Source organism: Nicotiana tabacum, chromosome 13, assembly GCF_000715075.1.
Source record: "Nicotiana tabacum cultivar K326 chromosome 13, ASM71507v2, whole genome shotgun sequence".
Classification (NCBI taxonomy): Eukaryota; Viridiplantae; Streptophyta; class Magnoliopsida; order Solanales; family Solanaceae; genus Nicotiana; species Nicotiana tabacum.
In genome coordinates, this window is record NC_134092.1 from 123,107,922 (window position 1) to 123,133,924 (window position 26,003).

General features: G+C 37.2%; 1 protein-coding gene across 1 annotated transcript; it reads right to left on the reverse strand.

The window, feature by feature from the left end:
* Positions 1-1,689: 1,689 nt before the first annotated feature.
* On the reverse strand, positions 1,690-3,702 carry LOC107820859 (protein NUCLEAR FUSION DEFECTIVE 4-like). Its single transcript, XM_016647215.2, has one exon. It carries the CDS (start codon positions 3,602-3,604, stop codon positions 1,859-1,861), a length of 1,746 nt encoding a protein of 581 aa, XP_016502701.1. The 5' UTR covers positions 3,605-3,702; the 3' UTR covers positions 1,690-1,858.
* Between the last annotated feature and the right edge of the window lie 22,301 nt (positions 3,703-26,003).

Here is a 26,003-nt window from a genome sequence, read left to right on the forward strand (position 1 = left end):
CGGTTCGGTATTCCGTATCCTAAAATGCTATACAAATATCGTACCTAATTAAATTCGGTATGGTTCGGTCTTTTACCTTTCGGTTTCGGTTTATTCGGTACGGTAACTTCGGTTTATTCGGTTCTAAAGCAGCTTCTGAACGTTATATTTAAGGGAGAATAACACCTTAACTAGCCAGCAAAATCAATCTTATTGGACTTCACTACACATCATATATTGGACTTCTATAAACAACAACATAAGATTAGAATAACGTTTACAAACTTCATCAACATGTAAGTATGTCTGGTCTAAAGCTCTAACTTGCATCTCCGTGATATACCAGACACCAGTAAGCTTCTCAAATGTGACCAAATTAAGTTTTTCACAAGTGTTGTTTACAGAAATCATTCGGTTAACATCCATTAACCACATAGACAAAAATAGATGACGCACGGACTTTAACTAAAGAACATGGAACTAGAAACATTCTCCTTAAGCTCTCTTGTAAATGCAGGTTGCAAGGATGACAGGACATTTAAAATTAATCTACATAATATATATTTCGGTACGGTATCGGTATTTCGGTATTTAAAAAAAATATCAAATACCATAATTAATACCAAATTTTTTTAAAATGTAAATCAAATACCAAAATACCAAATACCAAAAAATTCAATTTCGATATAGTAATTCGATATTTACCAAATTATTCCTTATATTTTGCAAAATCCTACTCTTATATTATGATCCAGTCAAAATATGACAATTTGCCTGCTAAATAGCCTAAAATAAAGTGATAGCTAGGCTCCTAAGTAACTTTAATTTGGATGTGACGTGTTTAGATAAACTCATACAATGAGTAGAATTTAACCTCTAAAGCTTCTGTTGTTCCCATTAGTAATTAGTCGTTCTACACACTTGTACATATTGATAATGTTTCTATTTCTAGTTAATCGAGTACTAGCACCTGGAAACTTATTGGCAAATTTGTCAGTATTGAATAGTTTCCTTTTATAGATTGATTGATAATAATCAGATAAATTACTGATATTAGGATAAAAGCAATGATGGTGATAGTTAAAAGCCATAAAATGTATACATCTGAGGGGAAAAAACAAAAAGAGTTCTTTCATTGGTAAGTGAACCATTAAAAATTAAGTAATATTGACGATTCATGTTGTGAAAGTGAAAGAGACAGCATCTATTGTGGTATATTTCCAGAAACAAAAACAAAAAAACAAAAAATAATCCAAAATCAGTTTTTTAAAATAAATTTATCCAAAAACACCATTTCTCTTAAACCAACCAATTTAAATGCTCAATTAGTTCTTGAAAAGTCTATATAACTTTAGAGCTAATAATGTAAATTGAAATATCCTCTTTTTTTAATAAGCCCTCAATTAAAGATATATGTATAAAATAGTGAGAAAAATGCTGGAATATAGTGCTGCCAAATATTGTAGTATTCTAGTGTTTGTATATTGATTCCATGTAAAGGTTTTGAAAAGGTGTTTCTCAAACACTTGTACAAATTAAAGTCTAGCAAGAACTAAAAAAAAGAGTTACACTAAATCCGAAAAAAATTGTAGTAATAAAATTGCAAAGTAGAACGTAAGAAAAACAAATTTAAAGGATGCTAAATGAAATGTAAATAAACATTGGCAGTGGGATTCAAGAACTTGGATATTGTAGAATTAAACTCCTTCACAATTGTATCATTAGAAATCAAACAAAAACAAATTTAACCAATCATTTGAAAAGAACCAAAAAAAGAAAACTAAACTAGAATGAAAAATACGTTTCTCTCGAGTAATTTTTAAAGTATAACTCATTCTTGAATTTCACAAGACAAACCCTTCAACTTTCAAATCAATACCTATTTTCGAGCAACCATCTTCATCTCCTTTTCATTTGCTTCCATTTCATCCCTAAATCTTTTGTAAATGTCAGTCTTGTAGTAATCCTTAGTTCTCCATACCAAAATCAAAGAAACAAGAGCTCCAAATGCATTCACACAAGCAAGTATAATAAAAGAATTCCTATAGCATTGCTTTCCAATGCAAACCAGTTCTTTCACCATTGATCTTGTCAAACCTTTACTTGCTAGTTGCTTCAATGCCTCCTTATCATAAAGTTTGCCCACAATTTTCACATTCAACACATATGATCCAATAGGACTAGCCAATTGTCCACAATTAAATAACGTTGAATAATACTTCAATCCAAAGAGCTCTGATATTATGATAAAAAGAAGCGTCAACTGGATACCAAAAGAGAAGCCTATCAGCAACGATGCCACATAAACTGAACTCGGGAATGGGAAGGCAATGAGGAGGTCGCCAATGCTTGGTAAGAGTAGAGCGAAGGTCATCATCAGCGTGCGTGGGACTTTCCATTTCAAGAGAATCTTTTCAGAGACGAACCCAGAGAAAACCCTGCCGAAATAGTTCCATATGCTCACTAGGGACACAAATGTGCTAATTGTATGAGATGGATAACCTAAGGACTCACCAATTTGACCCAAATTATCCACTGCTGTTAAACTGCACCCTAGTCCACAAAATGTGGCCACAAATAGAATTAACATGTCCACACTTAAAAGGGCTTGTAATATGGTATAATCCTCACCCCTTTTTGGCTTATTGCAAATATTACTAAAGCATCCAACTTCATTCTTTTCTTGTGTTTTTGCCATAGAAAAATTCTCCAACTCCACAATTTCTGACACCGGCAAATGGGTTTTTTCAACAATAATCTTAGTAGGGGGTTGCATTATTTCTTTCCTTTTCAATTTCCAAGTGTAAAACTCCTCCCTTATTGCAATAATACATGGCAAGAAAAGTACCACACAAACAATAGTGGCACATGCTACATAAGCATTGTGTGAGAATTTAAGATACTTTTGGGAAATTGTTAACCCCATCAATAACAAAGCCAAGGAAATTGAGATAGCAAGGTTTTGGTAAAAGACTCTAACCTCATTGGGATGTCTAGAACTTTTCATCTCCCTAATGTTAAAGATGAAAAGAATGGAAAGCAAAGCAGGAAGCCAACCAATGAGAAGAATTAAAGACTTAGAATCATTACCATAAATAGCAAGATAAAGTTGTGTGAAAATTGCACCACTTAACCCTACAAAACCCTTCATTAAACCTAACATCATTCCTCTACTCTCTGGGAAATTTTTAACGCATGTAACAAGTGAACCTGTATTAGCAAAATTCTGAGAATTAGCACCAATACATATGTAAATACACATTTGCCATACTTTAGGTGTTGCAATTTTTTTGGTCACGGCTAGCCAAATAAGAAAATATCCAGCAAAATTCATGACTGATCCAACTAAAAGAACGAACCAAGTTGGTGTTACCTCGGCTAAAAGTCCAGAAAGAACCCCAACATTAGCACCCAAATCTTTGCACGTACCAAGAAGATTAAGAGTGGACTGATCATATCCAAGAGTCGATTTTATAACTTTGGAATATACACCAAACAAATACGTCGCGCCTGCTCCAGCCATAATCAAGAATGAAGCAAACATCATAAACCAACGTCCACGTAGGAATTGCAAAGTGAAATTGCATAATCCAAAATTAGGATTTTTCACCATTGAGTCAGCCATATTTTGTTAGTGATAAAATTAAAGAGCTCTGAGTAATATAAAGGACTGATTTATGGGGATTTGTTCTACTAAGGATAACTTATAAGCATTATGAGTGGTAGTTGGTTAGACTTGTGAGAATAAATTTGAAGTGTTTTCGAATTGATATATGATTTGGTTGCTGGATAAAAGGATAAAGTTGAAGGAGTTTTTGAGTTTATGGAGTCTTGGAATAAGATATTTTAATTTGGATAAAATACAGTAAATCATGATAAGCATAAAACCGAGGTCATGATATATACGTTAGATTTCTCAGGAGCATTAGTTATTCATTGAATATAATTCCTTTTTCCTCTATAAGTTGACTTTTAAAAAGAATTCCTAATAGGTATGATATCAATTCAGAAAGTATAAAGCAATCGATTTTATTCGGAGGTAAGGCCACAGATACGTTATCACTACAAAAAAAAAAAAAAAAAAGCGACGAATAAATTTTGTCGTTAAATGGCAAAAATTTAGCTAATCCTATTTAACGGTGGATTAGCGATGGATTATCACACAATTATGCTTTCTATGGACTATTTAGCGATAGACCAACGTAAATTTCATGAAAAAAAGAAATTAACAACGGAACAAATTTTGTTGCTAAATAGCATAAACTCATTGCTAATTCTATTTAACGGTGAATTAGCGATGTATTATCACAAAATTATATTAACTATGGACTATTTAGTGACAGACTAGCGTAAATTTCGTAATTTTTTTTTGTAGTGTATAAAGATTTAGGCTTAATTAAAAAGATTGTAAATGCCGCAAGTACAAAGATAGTCCTTTATTATATTTGTATGTAATAATAAGGGAATTAGAGAAATAGGGGACTGGATAAAGAAGTATGAAAAGGTTGGGGTCTTTTTGTCTTTTATTGGAACTTAAAAGCTGGAGAATATGCTTGAGTTTGAAACAAAATCAGGAGGAGGAAATTGATTTTTACTAGAAGTTTAAAATCCTTAATATGTTTCTTCCAATAGGACACTCCACTTTTAAGGAAATAAAGCGATAATCACGAGAAAAAAAGAAATCAATATCCTTTAAAATAGGGATTTTATACACAAGTTTTACCACCGTGAGAGTATGATACGATAACAAGTTAGCTATCAATTTTCCAAATTATCTAATAATGGTTATCATATAAACTAGTATTAGCACCCACATGGATGCACAAATACTAATCATGTCAAACATTTGAGTTATTTGGATTATATGTAAATAATCTTAAATTTTAAACATTCTCGATAAATATAGATAATCATTGGATATTAATTAAGAAACACTATATGAAATTAACAATTTCTCAAATTTTCTAGTTATAAATCTATTTTTCTTTTTTGGTACCATTCTCGCTGGTGTCATTGGATCCTAAATATAGCGAGAAAGCAAAATAATAACTCATATTTATGGCAAAACAATCAAAGGTTGAGACTATGAAGGACTCTTTGGATATGACTTGACTCAATTAAATACTACTTGAACTCTTATTTGGTGTGTTGATATCTATTAAAAATATTTCTATTTTAAAATTTCAGTTTACAAAACTTTATTTTTCAATAATAATTATTTTTATATCCTTAATTCAAAACTCATTTTAGTCGGCAATCTAAAAATATAAAAAATTATTTACCCATTGAATTTTTTTTCCAGTATGACTCCATTTTGATATTTGACATTAATCATGTTAAATATATGAGTTATTTGAATTATATGTAAATAACCTTAAAATTTAAACCTTCTAGATAATTATAGATAATCGTTAGATATTAATTAAGAAACACTAAATAAAAAAGACTAACATTTTCTCAAATCTCGTAGTGATAATTTTATTTTTGCACCATTCTCATTGGTGTCATTGGAACCTAATAATAGCCACAAAGTGAAATAATAACTCGTATTTATGGCAAAGCACAAAGGTTGACACAGTTGTAGACATCTTCAAGTTATCAATTCGCTGTGTGTATGACTTTGCATATGCAAGGGAAAATTTAATCGGAGGATAAATTTTATCTTCAATTGTCCCCATGATGAAGTCCTTCAATTGATCAACATGAATTAGGCCTTCTGAAGAAACTTGGATCTCTTTAACCACGATCATTCGCTTCGCAGAGGATTCTCCCTCATCTTTATCTTCGGAAAGCTCCACATGTGCTTGAATTGATTTTGCTTCTGCTAATCTCTCGATCTCACTTGCTAACTTTTCGAGGCGAGTATCTCGATCCTCCATATACTTGGTCAACTTCTCAAGTGCTTTGGTCTAATTTGCAAGTTGTTTTTCCATGTTCGAATTGTTAGATCTTCTTCTTGAACTTTGAAAAGAAGAGATGAGAGGTAGAGATTGTTCCACTGGGTGTGCCAGAATTTGTAGACAATAAATTTGCGTCGATAAAAATAATCGAGACCGAAAAATATCGCAACAATCGTAGTATTTGATTTCAAATAATCTGAGTGTACAATCTCTATGGATCCTCTGATTCTTCTTTCTAATAGTAAATAAATTCAAGGACCCTTGATCTTGAATCTATATTTGTTGGCACGAAGGATGATCTTGAATTCAAATGGCATGAATTTTAATTTGAACTGACACTCCTTGAATCTTGATTTGTTCTTCGTTCTTGGGCTTGAACTTGAACTTAATTGCTTGAAGATTGAAACTTGTGGAGGAATTTGCAGCGTTTGATCCACGAGCTCTCTCTTGCTTCTTGTTATAACTTATGGTCCCCTTTCTGAGTTATGAAGACCCCTATTTATAATTCTTAGCGAGAGAAGAGTTATGATAATAATAAACTCTTTCCGACCAATCAAATTGAAGTGTGACAAGGCCGCATTTGATTAGCGAGAACATGTCACTAGCACACGTGGCATGGTTTCATTGGCCTTTTAATTTGACTTGGCATGCCTTGTCATTTTGACACGTGGCATGACCTCATTGGCTCCTCCGTTTAACTTGGCGTGCCACGTCATTTGACACGTGTCACCAACTAGGCCTCTAGGAAGATAGCATCTTGGGCTTAATAGAGTGGGCTCGTCGCTTGTAGCCCAATGAACTTGGACTAATTTATTAAGTCCATCTATATCGGACTTATATAATTAATCCAATTATATTAGCCCAATAAATTTATTTGGACTAATATATCTTAAATTTAAAATATAGTCTAAATTAGTTTATGAATTTAATTTTACAAATTTTATAGGTCTACAACAGTATGAACGATTCTTTGGTTATGACATAACTCTTTTACTACGACTTGAACTCTTATTTTGTATGCTGTTATCTTTTTAAAAAAAATCTATTTTGAAATATCAATTTCTAAAACTTTATATATTTTTCAATAATGATCATCTTTATAATGATACAAGTGAAGATATTATCCTTAATTTAAAATCTACTTTAATCGGCTATCTAAAAATTTAAATGATTCTTTAGCCAAAAATTTTTTATTTTAGTATGACTCCATTTTGAATTTATCGGTATCTCTAACCACAGATTTTGAATTTTGAATATCCTATATATACAGATTTTTTGTTCTTTGAATCATTAAGTGTTAAATTAGTTGATTGTTATTATATAACATTGCATATACTGTCTTAAAATTGCCAAGTGTTTTTTTCTCGACACCATACTTAGCTTAACCTCAATGTAAACTACTCAAATTGCATTTAAATTCAAATTCGAATATCATATCAGTTTGTTAGTAATAGTGATTTGTTAAAAACGACACACAATATAAATTAAAATATATATTCTAAGATGTCCTTATCTTATAATATATGTATTTGAGTTGAAAAAAATATTTGAAATCGGTGAGATCAGCTTCCAAAATTTTTATACTCAACAAAGATGAAACATAAGAAGAAATTCGTTGTCATTTCTTCTTTATGGTTTTTAGATTTTTCATACATTTTTTATATATTTATTTTCTTTTATCTTGTTTTTATGTCTTTCTTTCTTTTTACGAAAAAATTTAATTTATTTCACTATAAAAGGATGAGTTTTAATAGAAATTATCTACATAAGAACTTTATTTATATTTTTAGTCTTTGGTTGAAATTCTTTCATATTTTTCTTTTGGCTTTATCTAATATCACGATCCCAATTTCTCTCCGTAAGATGTCGCGATGGCACCTAATCTCTAAGATTAGGTAAGCCTATCAATTATGCGGAATACAAAACTGAAACTCAAATCTCAACATATAAAATAAATCAAACCGCGATTCAAATAGTTACAACTCCCAAAACCCAGTAGAAATAAGTCACAAGCTTCTAATAATTTATTCTAAATATCTCTATACATCAAAGTCTAAAGAGAACAAGGAAAACAACATAACTAGGATAGAAAGGGACTCTGAGGTCTGCGGACGCTGGCAGATATACCTTGAAGTCTCCGCGTACGGCTAGTTCACGAATGTCTGGTTTGATAGGAAGTATCTGGCTCTTCACAAAAGATGTGCAGAAGCATAGTATGAGTACACCACAACGGTACCCAGTAAGTGCCAAGCCTAACCTCGGTAGAGTAGTGACGAGGTCAGGTCAGGCTCTACTGGAATAATAAAAGGCACGGAGAAAAGTTTAACAATATAATAATAATAATAATAATAATAATAATGACAATGGGGATAAATCAAGTAAGTAGTATGTCACAATTTAACTATACAGAATACGGGCAAATAATACCTCGCAGAAGGAAAACAAAAATTTACAACTTTAAGGAAAACATCAAAATAATCAAAGGCAAATGCAACCATAAAGAAATATCAACAAGGTCACTCCCGAGGTACCGTCTCGTAGTCCCAAATCATAAATAAATTCACAATATCTCTTTTTCTTATATCACCGCGGGAGCCTTCACATTTAATTTTTTAAAGAAAATATTTTCCCCGAAATAGCATCCCGCGTTTTAGCCACCCTTATCACATCGCATGACTTTTAGTAGTTCCCCTACTAGCCACACGTATCAAGCTACCCTTATCTCACCGCATGCGTTTCAACACCCAAACCTTATACAACCGCATGCATATCAATACCACAATATATCACAATTTGTACCTCAAGTGCCCAAATATTTCAACTTGCCAAAATAAATCAACAACAACATTATTTCCACAATAAGGAGCTCACGACTCAATCACAGTGAATAAAAAATCTCATAAAATATTCGGAAGTGAATAACTCAACAAAAATAATATTTCACAAATTTAACACCTTGCCTCAATACCAAATTTTTTTAATGTCAAATACTTCATATTAATAATAATTCAATTAAGAAATTCAACTTTCAAATAATGAGCACAAAATAAAATAAATAAAAGTTTCAACTAAACAGGTAAAACAATTAGCACGAAAATGTCAGGCAAATTTAAAATATAAAAATAGATCAATGATGATGAATATAACCGGATAAAATAATTTAACTAATGTGTAATAGAGATCTACATAATTTAAACCAGAGTTTTCCACATTTAGTCTGTGTACACACTCGTCACCTCGCGTACATGACTTTCAACACATCACAATTATCATATCAATACCAATCCTAAGAGGAATTCCCCTCCCCTCCCCCCCCCACAAGGTTAGATAAGTCACTTACCTCGAATCGGGTAATTATTTACTCTGCTATGCCTTTGCCTCGTGATTGGCCTCCGAAAGCTGTAACGACCCGGCTGGTCGTTTTGAGTATTATTGTAACACCCCGGAAAAAAGATTTCTAAGTGTTTTAAGACCATTAAGAAGATTGACGGATGCCAAATATATCAATTCGGGTATAAACAAGACCGGTAATTTGAATGATATCAATTGATCTTGATAATATATGTATGAGGTGCATTAAAAATGGTTTAGGGTCTAAGAAGAGCCCTAAGGCTAAGTCAAGTTGAAAATTATATGATTGGATAAAGTTTCAAGTGAGTTTGCACAAGATCTAATTTCAAATGAGCATAACTCTCATGATATGAATAGTTATATGGTGTATAACCTATTAAATTAAAGCCCTTTGAGTCTAGTTTCCAACGCATTAAACCGTTTGTCATTTGGAGATTTCTACAAGACGTTATGACCATTTTACTAAAGAGTGGCAGAACAGCTACGCGAGTCTTGCGTAGCCTACGCAGATTTGCGTAGGCAAAATCAGTATGAAAGTGAGGGGAGTGTAATGACCCGACCAGTCATTCAGATAGTTATAGCCCTGTTTTCCCATTTACTGCTTCTTTATGTGTTGTTCAGCTGTGTTGAGTTATATCGGGTTAGTTGGTTCGGGACCGGAGTAGTTTCAGAGTGAATTGAGACATTTAGTCTCTAAAGTAGAAACTTAAATTGAAAAAGTCAACAGGATGTTGACCTATGTGTAAACGATCTCGGATTTGATATTTGATGATTTCGCCAGCTCCGTTAGGTGATTTTGGACTTAGGAGTGCGTCCAGAATATGATTTGGAGGTCCGTGGTAGAATTAGTCTTGAATTGGCGAAATTGGAATGGAATTTCGGAAGTTGGAGTAGGTTCGTAGTGTCATTTGTGAGGTGTGTGCAAAAATTGAGGTCATTCGGACGTGGTTTGGTTGGTTTCGGCATTGGTTGCCGAATTTGGAAATTTAGAAGTTCTTAGGCTTGAATCCGAGGGTAATTTGATAATTTGGTGTTGTTTTAAGTGATTCTAAGGTTCGACTAAGTTGGAATGTTGATATATGATTTGTTGGTATTTTTGGTTGAGGTCCCGAGAGGCTCGGGATGATTTCGGATGGGTATCGGGGAGTTTGGAAGTTGGAAAATGCAGCTGGAGCTGCTGTTCTGGTGTGTCCGCACCTGCGGATTGGGAACCACAGGTGCGATGATCACAGGTGTGGACGCCATGTCGCAGATGCGGAAAATGGAGGCCTGCCATTGAGCGCAGGTGCGGAAGAGAGGATCGCACCTGCGAGCCCGCAGGTGCGAAGGGGCAGCCGCAGGTGCGAAGCTTGGCATCTAAGTGACTTTCGCATATGCGCACTTGGGACCGCAGATGCGAGAAAGGGTCCGCAGGTGCGGAATCCCTGGGGCATATCCTATATATCACACTTCGCGAATTTTGGTGCGTTCTTCACCATTTCTATCCGATTTTGGAGCTTCTGGGAGAGATTTGAAGAGGGAATCTAGGGGGTTTCATTGAGGTAAGTTACTTGAGCCCTACTACTTGTATATATGGTGATTTTTCGTTGTTTAATCATTGTAATTAGTGAAAATGAGGGGTTAGGGTTTGGAATTTTTAAGAGTTTAATTTAAGGATTTGAGGGACCAAACGATATCGGATTTTGATGAATTTGGTATGGTTGGACTCGTGAGTGAATGAGCCTTCTAGTTTTGTAGATTTTGTCGGATTTCGAGATGTGGGCCCGAGGGCCGGGTTTGAGGTAATTTCGGATTTTGGTCTAATTTGATAGTTTTTCTCGTGGAATTCATTCCATTTGCGTATATTAATGGTATTGTACTGATTGTGAATAGATTCAGAGCATTTGGAAACCGAGTCCAGAGACGAGGGCATCTCGGAGTAGGATTTTATGCTGTTAAAGTAAGTAACAGTTTTAACTCTGGCTTTGAGGGTATAAACCCGGAGATTTGACATCACGTGATTGTTTGGAAGTGATACCCACGCTAGGTGACGAGAGTGTGGGTGTGCACCGCGAGGGATTGAGACTTGGTCCGTCCCGTGAGGCCTAATGGCTATTATCTGTGGTTACGTGTTTATTTGTTGTTGAACTTGTTTGCCTTCATGTTAGAGATCATGCTTAGGATTCATGCTCACATTATTTGTACTCAGTCATAGAAATTATGGTACATGTTTACCTCAGTCTCTATTAATTGCTAATACGCGGTGATACTTGATGTGGGATGCGTTCCCTTATTGTTGATGATGGTGAGGCTAGTGAGGTACATGATTGAGTGACGCCGATGGCCTGGTTGTGAGCATATTAATACCATAGCGCGTGAGTTGTCCGTGTAGCACGTGAGTTGACCGTGCGGGTCTAGGTATTGACAACATAGCGCGTGAATTGTCCGCGTAGCACGTGAGTTGACCGCGCGGATCCAAGTATTGATATGATGGCACGTGAGTTGTCCATGCTTAGCGCTTGGGCTTTGGGAGCCCCTCCGGAGTCTGTACACACCCCAGTGAGCGCATAGTGTTGAGTGTTTTGAGTATTGAGTGCTGAGTGCTAGTGCTGAGTGACACTGCTGTGAGGTTGTATTTATTTGTGTTGTTGCTACATTTATTTGTTAAACTTCCTTGTGGCATTTTCTGAGTTATGGAATTTACCTATTTAATTATGTTTATTTTTAAATTGTGAAAATAAATAATTGGACTATTTTACTTAGCTCGTCAGTATTGCTCAGTTCCTTAGTTATTTCTGTTACTTGCTGAGGTGGTTGTACTCATGCTACACCCTACACTTTATGTGCAGATTCAGGTGAGTTAGAGCGCGGTGATCATTGATTTCAGGCCGGCCATCTGTGGAGATTGCAAGGTAGCTGCTAGCGTCCGCAGGACCTTGTTACTCCTTTTATCATTTCTTCTTTTGGATTGTATTGACAGTTAGACAGTTTCATTTCTTTCTTCATAGATTTAGACGCTCATGACTTAGTGACACCCCGATGTTTGGGGCTCGTTTCCGTATTTCAAAAATTATATTTAAAGTTGATTTAGTTTATGAGCAATTCAAATGTTGAAATATTTTATTAAATTCTTATAATCGGTTTAGTAGAAATATTTTGGGAAGTAGGCTTGCCTTGTAACACGATAGGCGCCATCACGATCATGGTTAGATTTTGGGTCGTGACAGTGAGGGTTAAGTTGCGTAGCCAATCTGTGTAGGCTACGCAGCCAGCCTACGCAGTTCATTTTTTTTATAAAACAGGAGAGGTTCGGGGAGAGAGAAAAACATAACAATTTTTGCTAAGTTTTGGGTTTTAGAGAGAAGGTGGGGCATCCTCAACCCAAATACACATCAAAGGTAAGTTTTATGATATTTTTATAATGGATTAACACTAGTTAATGATAGTATTAATATCTACATGGATTGAAATTCATAGGGATTTCTCTAATCTTCAAGAATCATTCAAAAGGGTTCAAGGTAGGGTTTGAGCTACAAGAGATAAATTCTCCACCCTACACTTAAATACAACTATGGATTAAGTATTTGGGATGTATTGTGAAGTAGAAAGTACCAAGTGATTGAAGAATTATGCTAATCCTTGAAATGGGTGTTGTGAGTTAGGGTTCTTGAATGGAAAAGAAGATGAATAGTGAATTTTTGAATCTTGTTAGGATGGTTGGTGATTCTAGTGCTTCAATAGCTTAATAATGATCAACTATTGAATCATATAACCTAGATTGGGGCTTAAAGGCTAAGGATGAAATCTATTAAGGATAAAAGGGATATGCATGGGTAAATTGGGCTTGTTGAAGACTTTAATTGAAGATTTGAGGGTCGAGTTGATGTCGGAATTTGGTGAAACTGGTATGGTTGGACTCGTAATTGAATGGGTTATCAGATTTCATAACTTTCGCCGGATTTTGAGATGTGGGCCCTACAGACAAATTTTTAATTAATTTCGGGATTTTTATTGAAAATGTAGTATTTTCTTATAGAATTGATTCCTATAAATTTTAGTGATTGTATCGAATTATTTTTGGTTAGATTCGAGCCAATCGAAGTTGGATAATCGAGGAAAAAGCCTACTAGTGGATTAAATTGAAGCAAGATGAGGTAAATTTCTTGTCTAATCTTGTGAGGGAAAATTACCCCATAGGTGATTAAAATTAAATAATTGTTGCTAATTGTGGGGGCTACGTACGCACGAGATGACGAGAGTCAGTGCGTAGCTACTATTAATGCTAAAGTCCGGGTAGTTTAGGACTCAAAGCATGAATTACTTGTGTAAATTGTATTCCTTGTTTAATTAATATTATTTGATATATTTATATATATGTTGTGAATTGTTAGATAAAAATATTAAAGGATGAAAAATTCATATGCTTGATTTTCTGTTTAAATTAATTAATGGTTAAAAGAAATTGTTCTTCCTCCCGAATTTATCTCATAATAAATATACTCTCATTCCAGAGGTACATAAGAAAATGTCCTCCTTTCTTGTGGAGCGGGCCGAACACCTCGGCAGGATAGATGCATATATGGATCGTGCCGCACGTCCCTCAGCAGTGTACACGAAACTCTGGATCGGGCCGTACGACCTCGGCAGAAATCATGCTTAATAATAATAATAATTACACGATACTTGGGCAGTTTATTGCAGCTTGTAAAACTATTTGATAAATTGAAAATTTATTGAAATTGAATTGCAGCTTGTAAAGCTATTTGATAAATTAGAAATTTATTGAAATTGAATTACAGCTTGTAAAGCTATTTGATAAATTGGAATTTTTATTAAAATTGAAGGATTTAATTAATAGATTGGAAATTGTTGCATTTTAAGGATTTTTATTACTTCTGCTAATTGAATAAAATTATTGTTAACTCTGTGAATCATGTTGAGTTGAATAATTATAATTTATTCCATTTATTATTATTAACCCATAGTGAGTGTCAAAGTCGGCCATCTCGTCTCTACCACTTCGAAATTAGGCTTGATACTTACTGGGTACACGTTGTTTACGTACTCATGCTACACTTGCTGCACTTTTTTGTGCAGGATCTGAGACAGATACTAGTGGAGGACCTATCATCGCACATCCTCGTTATCCAGGGGCGTAGTGGTGAGCTGCCATTCTGAGCCGTCCTGCAGCTACCAATGCCTCTTCTTGTATTTTTAATTCTGTCTATTTTCATTTCAGACAGTATTTGGAGTTTTGTATAATCTACTAGATGCTCATACACTTGTGACACCAGGTCTTGGCACACACATTGGTAGAATTTGGTGTCTTATATTTTTCCTTGGAATTAAATTTTATCGATATATGTTTAATTTATTAGTTGGCTTGCCTCGCTATAGTATTGGGCGTCATCATGACCTATAGGTGAAATTGGGTCGTGACAAGTTGGTATCAGAGCTTTAGGTGACATAGGTCTCACGAGTCATGAGTAGGTTTAGTAGGGTCTTGCGGATCAGTACAGAGTCATATGTACTTATCTTCGAGAGGGTGCCGAACCCTTAGGAAAATTTCACTTTCTTGTATTCTATCGTGCGGAATTGATTTAGCTTGAAACATAACTCTTTGAATTCCTTCCACGCATTTCGTATGCGCATATGAGTTCTCGGTATCAGCTGTGCATCGTCGGCTTGTGATTTTATGAACGAGATTCAAGATGTGTATTCTGTGTTTTGGTGATGGGATAGTCTGGAGGACTTGAGGTCAGGTTTAGACCGCAGCTTAGGCTTGGTAGCTTCAGTTGTAACCTGTACATTTGGACTCATATGTCAGGTAATGTCCCTACGAGTGGAATTTATGGCTCGATGAGTGGTGGAATGGCTTTGTGATGAGTATGATGTAACTGCGGGATGTGTTAAGACAATTTGAATGTGACGAGAAGTGTTTTCTTGAAATGTAAAGGAAGGCCATTGAGTGCTTTATTTTCGTTTTGATGTGTTCAGATGGGTTGGATGAGATGAATAAAGTTTGCTTATGACTCAAGAGTTTGCTATTGGGTACTTGATTTCTATCTTGATTTGACGTATAGTCTCGAGGTGTGAGTGTATTGAAGGATCTTTCACGTTGTTAAATTGCGGGACAAATTAAATTCTCAGATCTTGTCAATGAGTTTGGACTTAAGAAGAGTAAGTGATTTTGTAGTAATTGTGGTTGCGAATGGGCATTTCTAATGTTGATGGCTCGAGAAAGATGATCTTCGAAGAGGCTTAGAGTCGGTAACATTTATTGGTTCAGGTGCGACAAAGATGCATTTTGATTTGATGCAACAATTAGACAACAAATTATGAGGGAAGACATGACGAGAAGTATTTTGCGGTGGTTGAAGTATTAGCAGGTCAAGTAGGAGAAGTAGAGGTTAAGAAGTTGCTTAAAAGAGATGGTTTAATCGAAGTAACAGTGGCAGATTAGCATATGGATTCTGTGGTAGGGTAGTCGCGCGCCTTGAGAAAGTGTAAAACAATTTGGAATCATGATAGAATGTGATTTGGCCTACAGACTTTATTTGGAGTAATGGTTACTGTACGAAGAAAGATTGAGTATGGCAGAAAGGAGTTTGTTTGAAATGAAGAGGGATGTGAAGATCTGATTATCGTTTCAGGTGCAATATGACTTGAGTTCAGAAGGTATTGTTGAACTTTCAGTTGATGTCGATAGCGAAAGTGCAGACTTATACAAATAGTGGGCGAGCATTAGCTTAGGAGAATTTGCTGATTACATAGTTGTTGCACCCAGTGCAGCGTTGTTGGAAGATGTCGGTAAGGAATTCCACATGTGGGTTATCTCCTGTGAGCAGTTAGCGGTGGCGTGATGTTGATGAAACTTCTATGAGGAATATTACTTGCTACCTGGTAAGAGGTCGAGTGTGTGACTGTAGCTGGTGATTCAGAATGTTCATGAAAATCTTAACAAAAGACTTCGAGAAGTTTGGCGGGTTAACGGTGTGAGATCTTGGTAATTGAGAAGGAGAAATCCTTGCGGGTTCTAATTTTATATAATTGCAGCTTAAGGCTAAGTGGGGGAGCCTGCTATTGACAATTTGATTTCATGGTTATGTGTTAAAATTTTAGTTTTGGTCGGAGGCATACTTGTGGATCAGGTATGACTTGCAGAGATTGAGATCGAGGATGACTCGAGTAAGAAAATTCTTGAATACGGGTTATAGGGCACCTTATAGAAATACAGAAATCATGGAATGATTAAATTGTTATTTTGAAGAACGTAGTGCGCACGAAGTATGAATTTGATTGGTGGTGTTAAGGCATGGTTACTTCTTTGGGGGTTGTTGTGCTAATGAGACTTGTGCTTTTTGGCCTGTTTGGGCGGTGCAATTTAGATTTGAGCAAAGTGGGTGACTCCCGAGAAAATTTTAGTGTGTTTGAGAATTATATATAGCAATTGAGAATGTTTTCGGACTGGTGTATGGATAAAATCTGAGATTCGCATTGAAGGTGTCGGGACTTGCGGTAATTTTGTATGACTATGGATTCTATATTTCAGTATAAGAAAGGAAAGAAGAACAATTTTAAATTTACATAAGGTATTTTCAGAGTGAGTGTTACGGTTGTGGTATTTATGGGGTAATTATGATGTTGTGAGACTTTACAAAAATTTTGGTGGCAATATTCTTGGGTTTGGTGACCTGCGTGGCTTGGTCGAGTTAGAGGGATTCAATTATGATAGCTTGGTTATGTGCAAATGGATTTCAAAGTGTTCTTAATGGTTTCTACCATGGGTTGAACCAGATATATTCTACCGGCGTAGGGAACGTGTTGTGTATTATGAATTCCTCCTAGAAGGAAGCAAGATGAAGGTTACTGAATGACCGGGTATGTAATTTTCTGGTTACGCAAAGTTGATAATGAGATTCTCGTGCTTGTCACATGATAGATGTGATGTGTGGTGCGGGATTAAGATTTACATGTACAAGGTGACAGTTCATTCTTGAAAGGAAGATCACGAATTTTGGACATAATGGTCAATTTCAGATAATTAGATGAATGTTATAACTGCTTGGTAATCCCTGAGAAAGGTGCGCATTTCAAAAGGCGCATTGTATTTTGACTTACGGATGTTCATTGGTATTGCAGTACTCACCTGGTTAATAGACTGCCGAGATTTAAATTATTGCTATGTGAGAACAGAAGAATTATGAAAGTACTCCGTATGGGAAGATCGTGAATGGAAGATGTGTTAGTCATTCTAGTGCTGGAGTTGGGATCAGTTACGGTGATTCATGTGTTTGATGAATTTGGAGACTGGAGTTCTCAGAAGTATATTGTTTCGGGTTGCGGCCTGTTAGAGGTGAGTATTTTATTTTAACTCAGTGGAGGCACTAGTTGCGTTAATTATTTGTGATAGCTATGCGCTATAGGTGTGCATATATGTGAGGTTTGAGCCCATGTGCGGGCATTAGAGCAAGTATTCATACTCGGAAGAATGCTTAGGCTATTATATGCCTAGAGTTGACTGTTAAGCGTAAAGTTATAACATTTCCCGTATTCGTACCTTTGTTGAGAACTATATGGGCTATACTTGAGGTTACAAAGAAGATGATTCCCTAAATAAACGGGGTAGTTACTAATTCTGCATAAAAAATTACCGATTTGAAGTGTGATAGCAGACTTTGCACATGCTTGCACTATGGCGTACTATTTATACCAGTCTAGGAGCATGAGAATCTTATTTCATTATCATATACAAGTGTACTTGTTTGATTGCTCCTGTATGATATGCTGGGACTGGAGGCATGTGTCCATGCCGGGCGATTCATATTATTGGCACGTGAGTTGTCTGTGTCATGTGTGGGAATTATATTTCTATAATAATTTATCTGATCTACTAATTTCCTTCCTCTACAAATGTGCACATGCATTTACAGTTATCCTCTTCACGAAATATGAGGAGTTGGTTGTAACATTACGGTTTTGGTGGTGCTTATTGAACTTGAAATACGGTTCTCTTCCTTGAGACATCTCCCATATTTGGGTACACGGATATCACAGTTGTGGCTTGAGTTATATTGATGTGGTGTGTCTGTGGGATAGTTGTGTTTAATAAAATAAGGTCATTGGACGTAAATGTGTACTATCACGCTTGATTATGGTATATTCGGGAGGATAATATTGAAAGTCGGCTTAGGAGAGGATTGTGGTTCTGGTTGGGGCGAGAGAGCTCTATGGCTAGTTGATATGATGAGTGGTTATGAGTTTTTGATTGTTTCTTTCATCTTTGGCAGTGTACGAAGGTTTTGGAATGACGTTCTGTTGAATGCGGGGTTTTATACTAGTACTTGGTTGGTGTTTTTTTTTTATTTTTAAAATGTTATGTTGAGTCGTTGGTTCATGAATATATTGTTAGGACTGATTTTGGTGATTGTATGGCAGATGGTTAGGCCAATTGCAGAGGACACTCTGCCGAAATTTCTGAAAACTTGGGAGTTAGCCAAATTTTGGGGCCTTAAGGACGTTGAAATGTTGGAAGAATATCTAAGATCTATATGAAGTCAAGAACGATTAGAGATGATGGTTAAGGTGAAAAGAGGATAATAATGTGCCTAATAATGACTTGTAAAATATTCGAGGATGAATGTTCTTAAGTGGGGGAGAATGTAACACCCCGGAAAATTTTTTTTAAGTGTTTTAAGACCATTAAGAAGATTGGAGGATGCTAAATATATCAATGTATGAACAAGACCGGTAATTTGAATGATATCAATTGATCTTGATAATATATGTATGAGGTGCATTAAAAATGGTTTAGGGTCTAAGAAGAGCCCTAAGGCTAATTCAAGTTGAAAAATTATATGATTGGATAATATTTCAAGTGAGTTTGCACAAGATCTAACTTCAAACGAGCATAACTCTTAGGATATGAATCTTGTTAGGATGGTTGGTGATTCTAGTACTTCAATAGCTTAATAATGATCAACTATTGAATCATATAACCTAGATTGGGGCTTAAAGGTTAAGGATGAAATCTATTAAGGGTAAAAGGGATATGCATGGGTAAATTGGGCTTGTTGAAGTCTTTAATTGAAGATTTGAGGGTCGAGTTGATGTCGGAATTTGGTGAAACTGGTATGGTTGGACTCATAATTGAATGGGTTATCAGATTTCATAACTTTCGCTGGATTCCGAGACGTGGACCCCACGGATAAATTTTTAATTAATTTCGGGATTTTTATTGAAAATTTAGTATTTTCTTATAGAATTGATTCCTATAAATTTTAGTGATTGTATCGAATTATTTTTGGTTAGATTCGAGCCAATCGAAGTTGGATAATCGAGGAAAAAACCTACTAGTGGATTAAATTGAAGCAAGACGAGGTAAGTTTCTTGTCTAATCTTGTGAGGGGAAATTACCCCATAGGTGATTAAAATTAAATAATTGTTGCTAATTGTGGGGGCTACGTACGCACGAGATGACGAAAGTCAGTGCGTAGCTACTATTAATGCTAAAGTCCGTGTAGTTTAAGTCCGGGTAGTTTAGGACTCAAAGCATGAATTACTTGTGTAAATTGTATTCTTTGTTTAATTAATATTATTTGATATATATTTATATATTTTTAATGGTTAGATAAAAATATTAAAGGATGAAAATCTCATATGCTTAAATTTTTTGTTTAAATTAATTAATTGTTAAGAGAAATTGTTCTTCCTCTTGAATTTATCTTATAATAAATATACTCTCATTCCAGAGGTACATAAGAAAATGTCCTCCTTTCTTGTGGAGCGGGCCGAACGCCTCGGCAGGATAGATGCATCTATGGATCGTGCCGCACGTCCCTCGGCAGTGTACACGAAACTCTAGATCGGGACCGTACGACCTCGACAGAAATTGTGCTTAATAATAATAATAATAATTACACGATACTTGGACAGTTTATTGGAGCTTTTAAAGGTATTTGATAAATTAAAAAATTATTGAAATTGAATTGCAGCTTGTAAAACTATTTGATAAATTGGAAATTTATTGAAATTGAATTGCAGCTTGTAAAGCTATTTGATAAATTGGAATTTTTATTGAAATTGAAGGATTTAATTAATAGATTGGAAATTGTTGCATTTTAAGGATTTTAATTATTTCTGCTAATTGAATAAAATTATTGTTAACTCTGTGAATCATGTTGAGTTGAATAATTATAATTTATTCCATCTATTATTGTTGACTCTTAGTGAGTGTCAAAGTCGGCCATCTCGTCTCTACCACTTCGATATTAGGCTTGATACTTACTGGGTAAACGTTATTTACGTACTCATGCTACACTTGCTGCACTTTTTGTACAGGATCTGAGACAGATACTAGTGGAGGACCTATCATCGCACATCCTCGTTATCCAGGGGCGTAGTAGTGAGCTGCCTTTTTTGAGCCGTCCTGCAGCTTCCAGTGCCTCTTCTTGTATTTTTTAATTCTGTCTATTTTTATTTCAGACAGTATTTGGAGTTTTGTATAATCTACTAGATGCTCATACACTTGTGACACCAGGTCTTGGCACACACATTGGTAGAATTTGGTGTCTTATATTTTTCCATGGAATTAAATTTTATCAATATATGTTTAATTTATTAGTTGGCTTGCCTAGTTATAGTGTTGGGCACCATCACGACCTATAGGTGAAATTGGGTCGTGAAAATTATAACCTTGTTTCCCCATTTACTGCTCAATTTGTGCCTTATAGTTATTTTATGACTTACCGGGTTAGTGGGTTCGGGTCCGGCAGGAATTCGCAGTGAAATGAGACACTTAGTCTCATAATTGAAAATTTTAGTTAGAAAAGTGGACCGAATTTGGACCTATGTGTAAATGACCTTGGATTTGAATTTTGATGATTCCAATAGCTCCGTATGGTGATTTTGGACTTAGGAGAGTGTCCGGAATATTATTTGGAGGTCCGTAGAGGAATTGGGCTTGAAATGCCGAAAGTTGAATTTTTGGAAAGTTTGACCGGGGGGTTGACTTTTTGATATCGGGGTCGGAATTCGATTCTGAAAATTTGAATACCTATGTTATGTCATTTATTACTTGTGTGCAAAATTTGAGGTCAATCGGACGGGAATTGATAGGTTCCGGAGTCATTTGTAGAAGCTAGAAATTTCAAAGTTCATTAGACCTGAATTGGGGTGTAATTCATGGTTTTATCATTGTTTGAGGTGATTTGAGGATTCGACTAAGTCTGTATGATATTTTAGGACTTGTTGGTATATTTGGTTGAGGTCCCTAGGGGCTCGGGAGAGTTTTCGATGGTTAACGGATCATTTTTGGCTTTGGTGAGATTGCTGATATCTGCTGCTGCATTTTTCTCATTTTCTCTTTCGCGTTCGCGAGTGGGCCCTCGCGTTCGCGAAGAGTGTTTTCTGGGTGTGAGGTTTTGTTCTTCACGTCCGCGAAGGGGAGGACACGAACGCGAAGGTATGGTCTATGTGTGCATCGCGAATGCGTGAGAGGTGTCGCGTTCGCGAAGAGGAGTGAGGCTATTGGGGACCCCCGGGTCCTTGTTCTACGCGTTCGCGAGGTGGCAGTCATGTTCGCGAAGGTCTGAGCTAGTAAAGCTTCGCATTCGCTAAGCCACAGTCGCGTTCACGAAGGGTTAAATTTATGGGCAATCGAGTTGTGCTTCGCGAACGCGACGGACCTGTCGCGTTCGCGAAGAAGAGAGGTTTGGACAGAGAGTTTAAGTTCAGAAAATGGGACTTTGTCCCATTTTCAGTTTTTGACGGATTAGAGCTCGGGAAGAGGCGATTTTCGGGAGTTTTTCAAGGAAAACAACGGGGTAAGTGTTCTTAACTCAATATTGGTTAAATTACCCAAATCCATGGTTGTTTTTATCATTTAATTGGTGAATTAAGTTGGAAAAGTTTGAAAACCCTCTTAGTTTAAATTGAAGATTTGAGGGTCGAGTTGGGGTCGGATTTTGATAAAATTGGTATGGTTAGACTCGTGGTTGAATGAAATTTCGGATTTTATAACTTTTGTCGAGTTCCGAGACGTGGGTCCCACAAGCAATTTTTGAGCTAAAATTTAGATTTTTATGGAAAATTAGCATTTTCTTATGGAGTTAATTCCAATAAATTTTATTGACTGAAACGAATTATTTGTGACTAGCTTCGAGGCATTCGGAGGCCGATTTGCTAGGCAAAGGCATAGCAGAGTAAAGAATTTCACGCTCTGAGGTAAGTAACAGTTTTAAATCTAGTCCTGAGGGTATGAAACCTCGGATTTTGGTATCATGTGATTATTTTGGAGGTGACGCACATGATAGGTGATGGGCGTATGGGCGTGCACCGAGGGGATTGTGACTTGGTCCGTCCCGGGAAATCTGTAAAGTTGAATAATTTGTTGTTAGCTATATGCTCTCTATGTGTTGATAAAATTTGATTGTAAATCATGTTACAAATCATGCTTAGGCTACGTGATAGTACTGTTGGGACCCATAGAGGTCGCGTACTTGTCGAATTGCCTGCTAAATGCTATATGTACTCAGTCTCAGTTTTTACTTGCACATTTTATCTCAGTCTCTGTTATTATTATTGATACATCATATCATTGTTGTTTGGGCTGATTTCATGATTATTGAGAGCCTGAGAGACCGGAGAGATTTATGACTGAGTGAGGCCGATGGCCTGATTGTAAGATATTGATACCATAGCACGTGATTTGGCCGTGCAGATCCTTATATTATACTATAGCACATGAGTTGGCCGTGCAACACGTGAGTTGGCCGTGCGGATCCTTATATTATACTATAGCACGCGAGTTGGCCGTGTGGATCCAGATATTTATATTATGGCACGTGAGTTGTCCGTGCAGATTATAGTGCTTGGGCTGTAGGAGCCCCTCCGGAGTCTGTACACCCCCAGTGAGCGCGTGTACCCATTGAGAGTGAGTGAAGAGGGCTGGGAGCCCAGTGAGTGATGAGGGCTGGGAGCCTAGTGAGTGATTGTTGTCCTGAGAGGTTGTACTTGATTTCCATTTGTTGTTGCAATTAGTTGCTATCTGTCATTGTTGTGAAATATCTGAAAGATTTTTATATACAGATTACATGAACATGAACTGTATAAAAATTGATTTGACATTAAACTGCCAGATTTGATAGCATGTCTATTCTTCGCTGGAATTACTGGAAATGAACCATAACTGTGTAGCTCGTTACTATCTTCAGTTCCTTATTTATTATTGTTACTTGCTGAGTTGGTTGTACTCATACTATACCCTGCACTTCATGTGCAGATCCAGGTATTCCCGGACATAGCGGGTGTTGATCCTTTCGCACGGTTGATTTTCAGGAGATTTTGAGGTAGTTGCCGTGTTTCGCAGACCTTGTCTCTCTTTCTCTATTTCTTTGTTTACTCTATTTGGTATCAGACTATTATAGACCATATTTTCCAGACTTGTATTTATATTAGATGCTCATGTACTAAGTGACACTAGGTTTTGGGAAGTGTTCGTATAAGTAGTTATGGGATTATGTATTGTATTTAAAATATTACATTTTCGGACTTAAAAGAATTTGTGGTTCATTGAGATTTTCGGCTTGCCTAGTATTGAAATAGGTGCCATCACGACAGGTTAGGATTTGGGGTAGTGACAAGTTGGTATCTGAGCCTAGGTTACATAGATCTCACGAGTCATGAGCAGGTTTAGTAGAGTCTTGCGGATCGGTACAGAGACATCTGTACTTATCTTCGAGAGGCTGCAGAACCCTTAGGAAAATTTCACTTTCTTGTATTCTGTCGTGCGAATTTGTTGATTCCGGAAACTAAATTTTTTTAATTCTATTCTCTCACAGATGGTGAGGACACGTACTACCGGATCGGATGGTCAGCCACCAGTGCCACCAATTAGGGCCACGAGAGGCCGGGGCCGGGGCCGTGGTAGAGGCCGAGGACGAGGACGAAGTAGAGGTCGAGGTATAACTCGTACCACAGTTGGGAAGAACCTGTAGTTCCACCAGTTGCTCCAGCTCAGGAGCAGATTCCAGATATAGTTGAGCCGACAGGATTAGCTTAGGCACCAACTGTGCCCATTGAGATTGTAGGTATTCAGGAGACTTTGGCCCAGATATTGGCAGCCTGCACTGGTCTTGCTCAAGTGGTTTCGGCTCAGGCCGCACCTGCCACTTCTCAGGCTGGGGGAGGTACTCATACCCCCGTTGCCCGTACTCCAGACCAGGTAGTATAGGGACTTCAGATACCGAGGGCACTACTAGCCCAGCCGGTTATAGCTACTCAGGCCCCGGTAGTTCCTGTTATGGCAGATGATGAGCAGAGGAGACTTGAGAGATTTGAGAGGCTTCGACCTCCACCATTTAGCGGTACTGAGTCAGAGGATGATCAGGATTTTCTGGATAGGTGTCAATGGATGCTTCGGGCAGCGGGTATTTTGGAGACCAGTGGGGTCTCATTCACTACTTTTCAGTTTTTTGGGTCTGCACTCAGATGGTGGGATACTTACGAGAGACGTAGGCCTGTTGGTGCATCACCCCTTACTTGGCATCAGTTCTCCGTGGTTTTTTTGGAGAAGTTCGTACCTCATTCTCGTAGAGAAGAGCTGCGCAGATAGTTTGAGCAGCTTCGCCAGGGTGATATGTCCGTGATACGGTATGAGATGAGAATTTCTGAGTTGGCTCGTCACGTAGTCTGTTTGGTTCCCACTGATAGGGAGAGGATTAAGAGGTTCATTAATGGCCTCACATATCAGCAACAGTTACTTATGACTAGGGAGAGAGTATTTGGTGCTATTTTTGATGAGGTAGCGGACATTGCTAGGCAGATAGAGATGGTTCATAGCCAGGAACGTGGAGAGAGAGGCTAAGAGGCCTCGTGGTCCGGGTGATTACAACGATGTTCCTTTATGGGGTCAGTTTCACCGTGGTAGGGGTCGTTCTTACAGACACGCTCAGACGGGTCGTCTAGCTCGTCGTGGTGCATCAGCTAGCCACGGTTCTTACAGTGCTCACTCAGGCCAGTCTTCATTCAGTGCACTACCAGCGTAGAGTTCTCATCATGCCTCGTCCGCACAGGCTTCTGCAGGTTATTCCTCGGGTTATCAGGAGCAACAGTTCCGTCAGAGGAGGGGTTGTTTCGAGTGCGGAGAATTTGGTCACTTCAAGAGAGAGTGTCCTAGGCTATTGAGTGGGGCTCCACAGCAGAGTTCTTGACCAACGGCACTGACACCAACAGTTACACCACCCGCCCAGCTAGCTCGGGGTGGGGGTCAGGCAGCTAGGGGTCGCCCAAGAGGGGGAGGCCGATCAGGTGGTGGGCAGGCTCGATTCTATGCTTTTCCTGCCAGGCCAGATGCTGTTGCCTCAGACGCAGTGATCACATGTATTGTTTCAGTGTGCCACAGGGAGGCTTCTATATAATTTGACCCTGGTTCCACTTATTCATATGTATCATCATATTTTGCTCATTATCTAGATATGCCCCGTGAGTCCTTAGTTCCACCTGTTTGTGTATCTACACCGGTTGGCGATATTATTACTGTGGATTGTGTGTATCGATCGTGTGTGGTAACTATTGGGCAGCCGGAGACTAGAGTTGTTCTCTTATTACTCGGTATGGTTGATTTCGATGTAATCCTGGGTATGGATTGGTTGTCTCCATGTCATGCTATTCTGGACTGTCATGCAAAAATCGTGACGTTGACGATGCCGGGGTTGCCAAAGGTTGAATGGAGGGGTTCTCTAGATCTTGTTCCTAGCAGGGTAATTTCTTATTTGAAGGCCCAACGTATGGTTG

What these genes read in the sequence shown, in the direction of transcription:
- LOC107820859 (XM_016647215.2), bottom strand. Translation starts at nt 3,604, where the DNA reads ATGGCTGACTCAATGGTGAAAAATCCTAATTTTGGATTATGCAATTTC.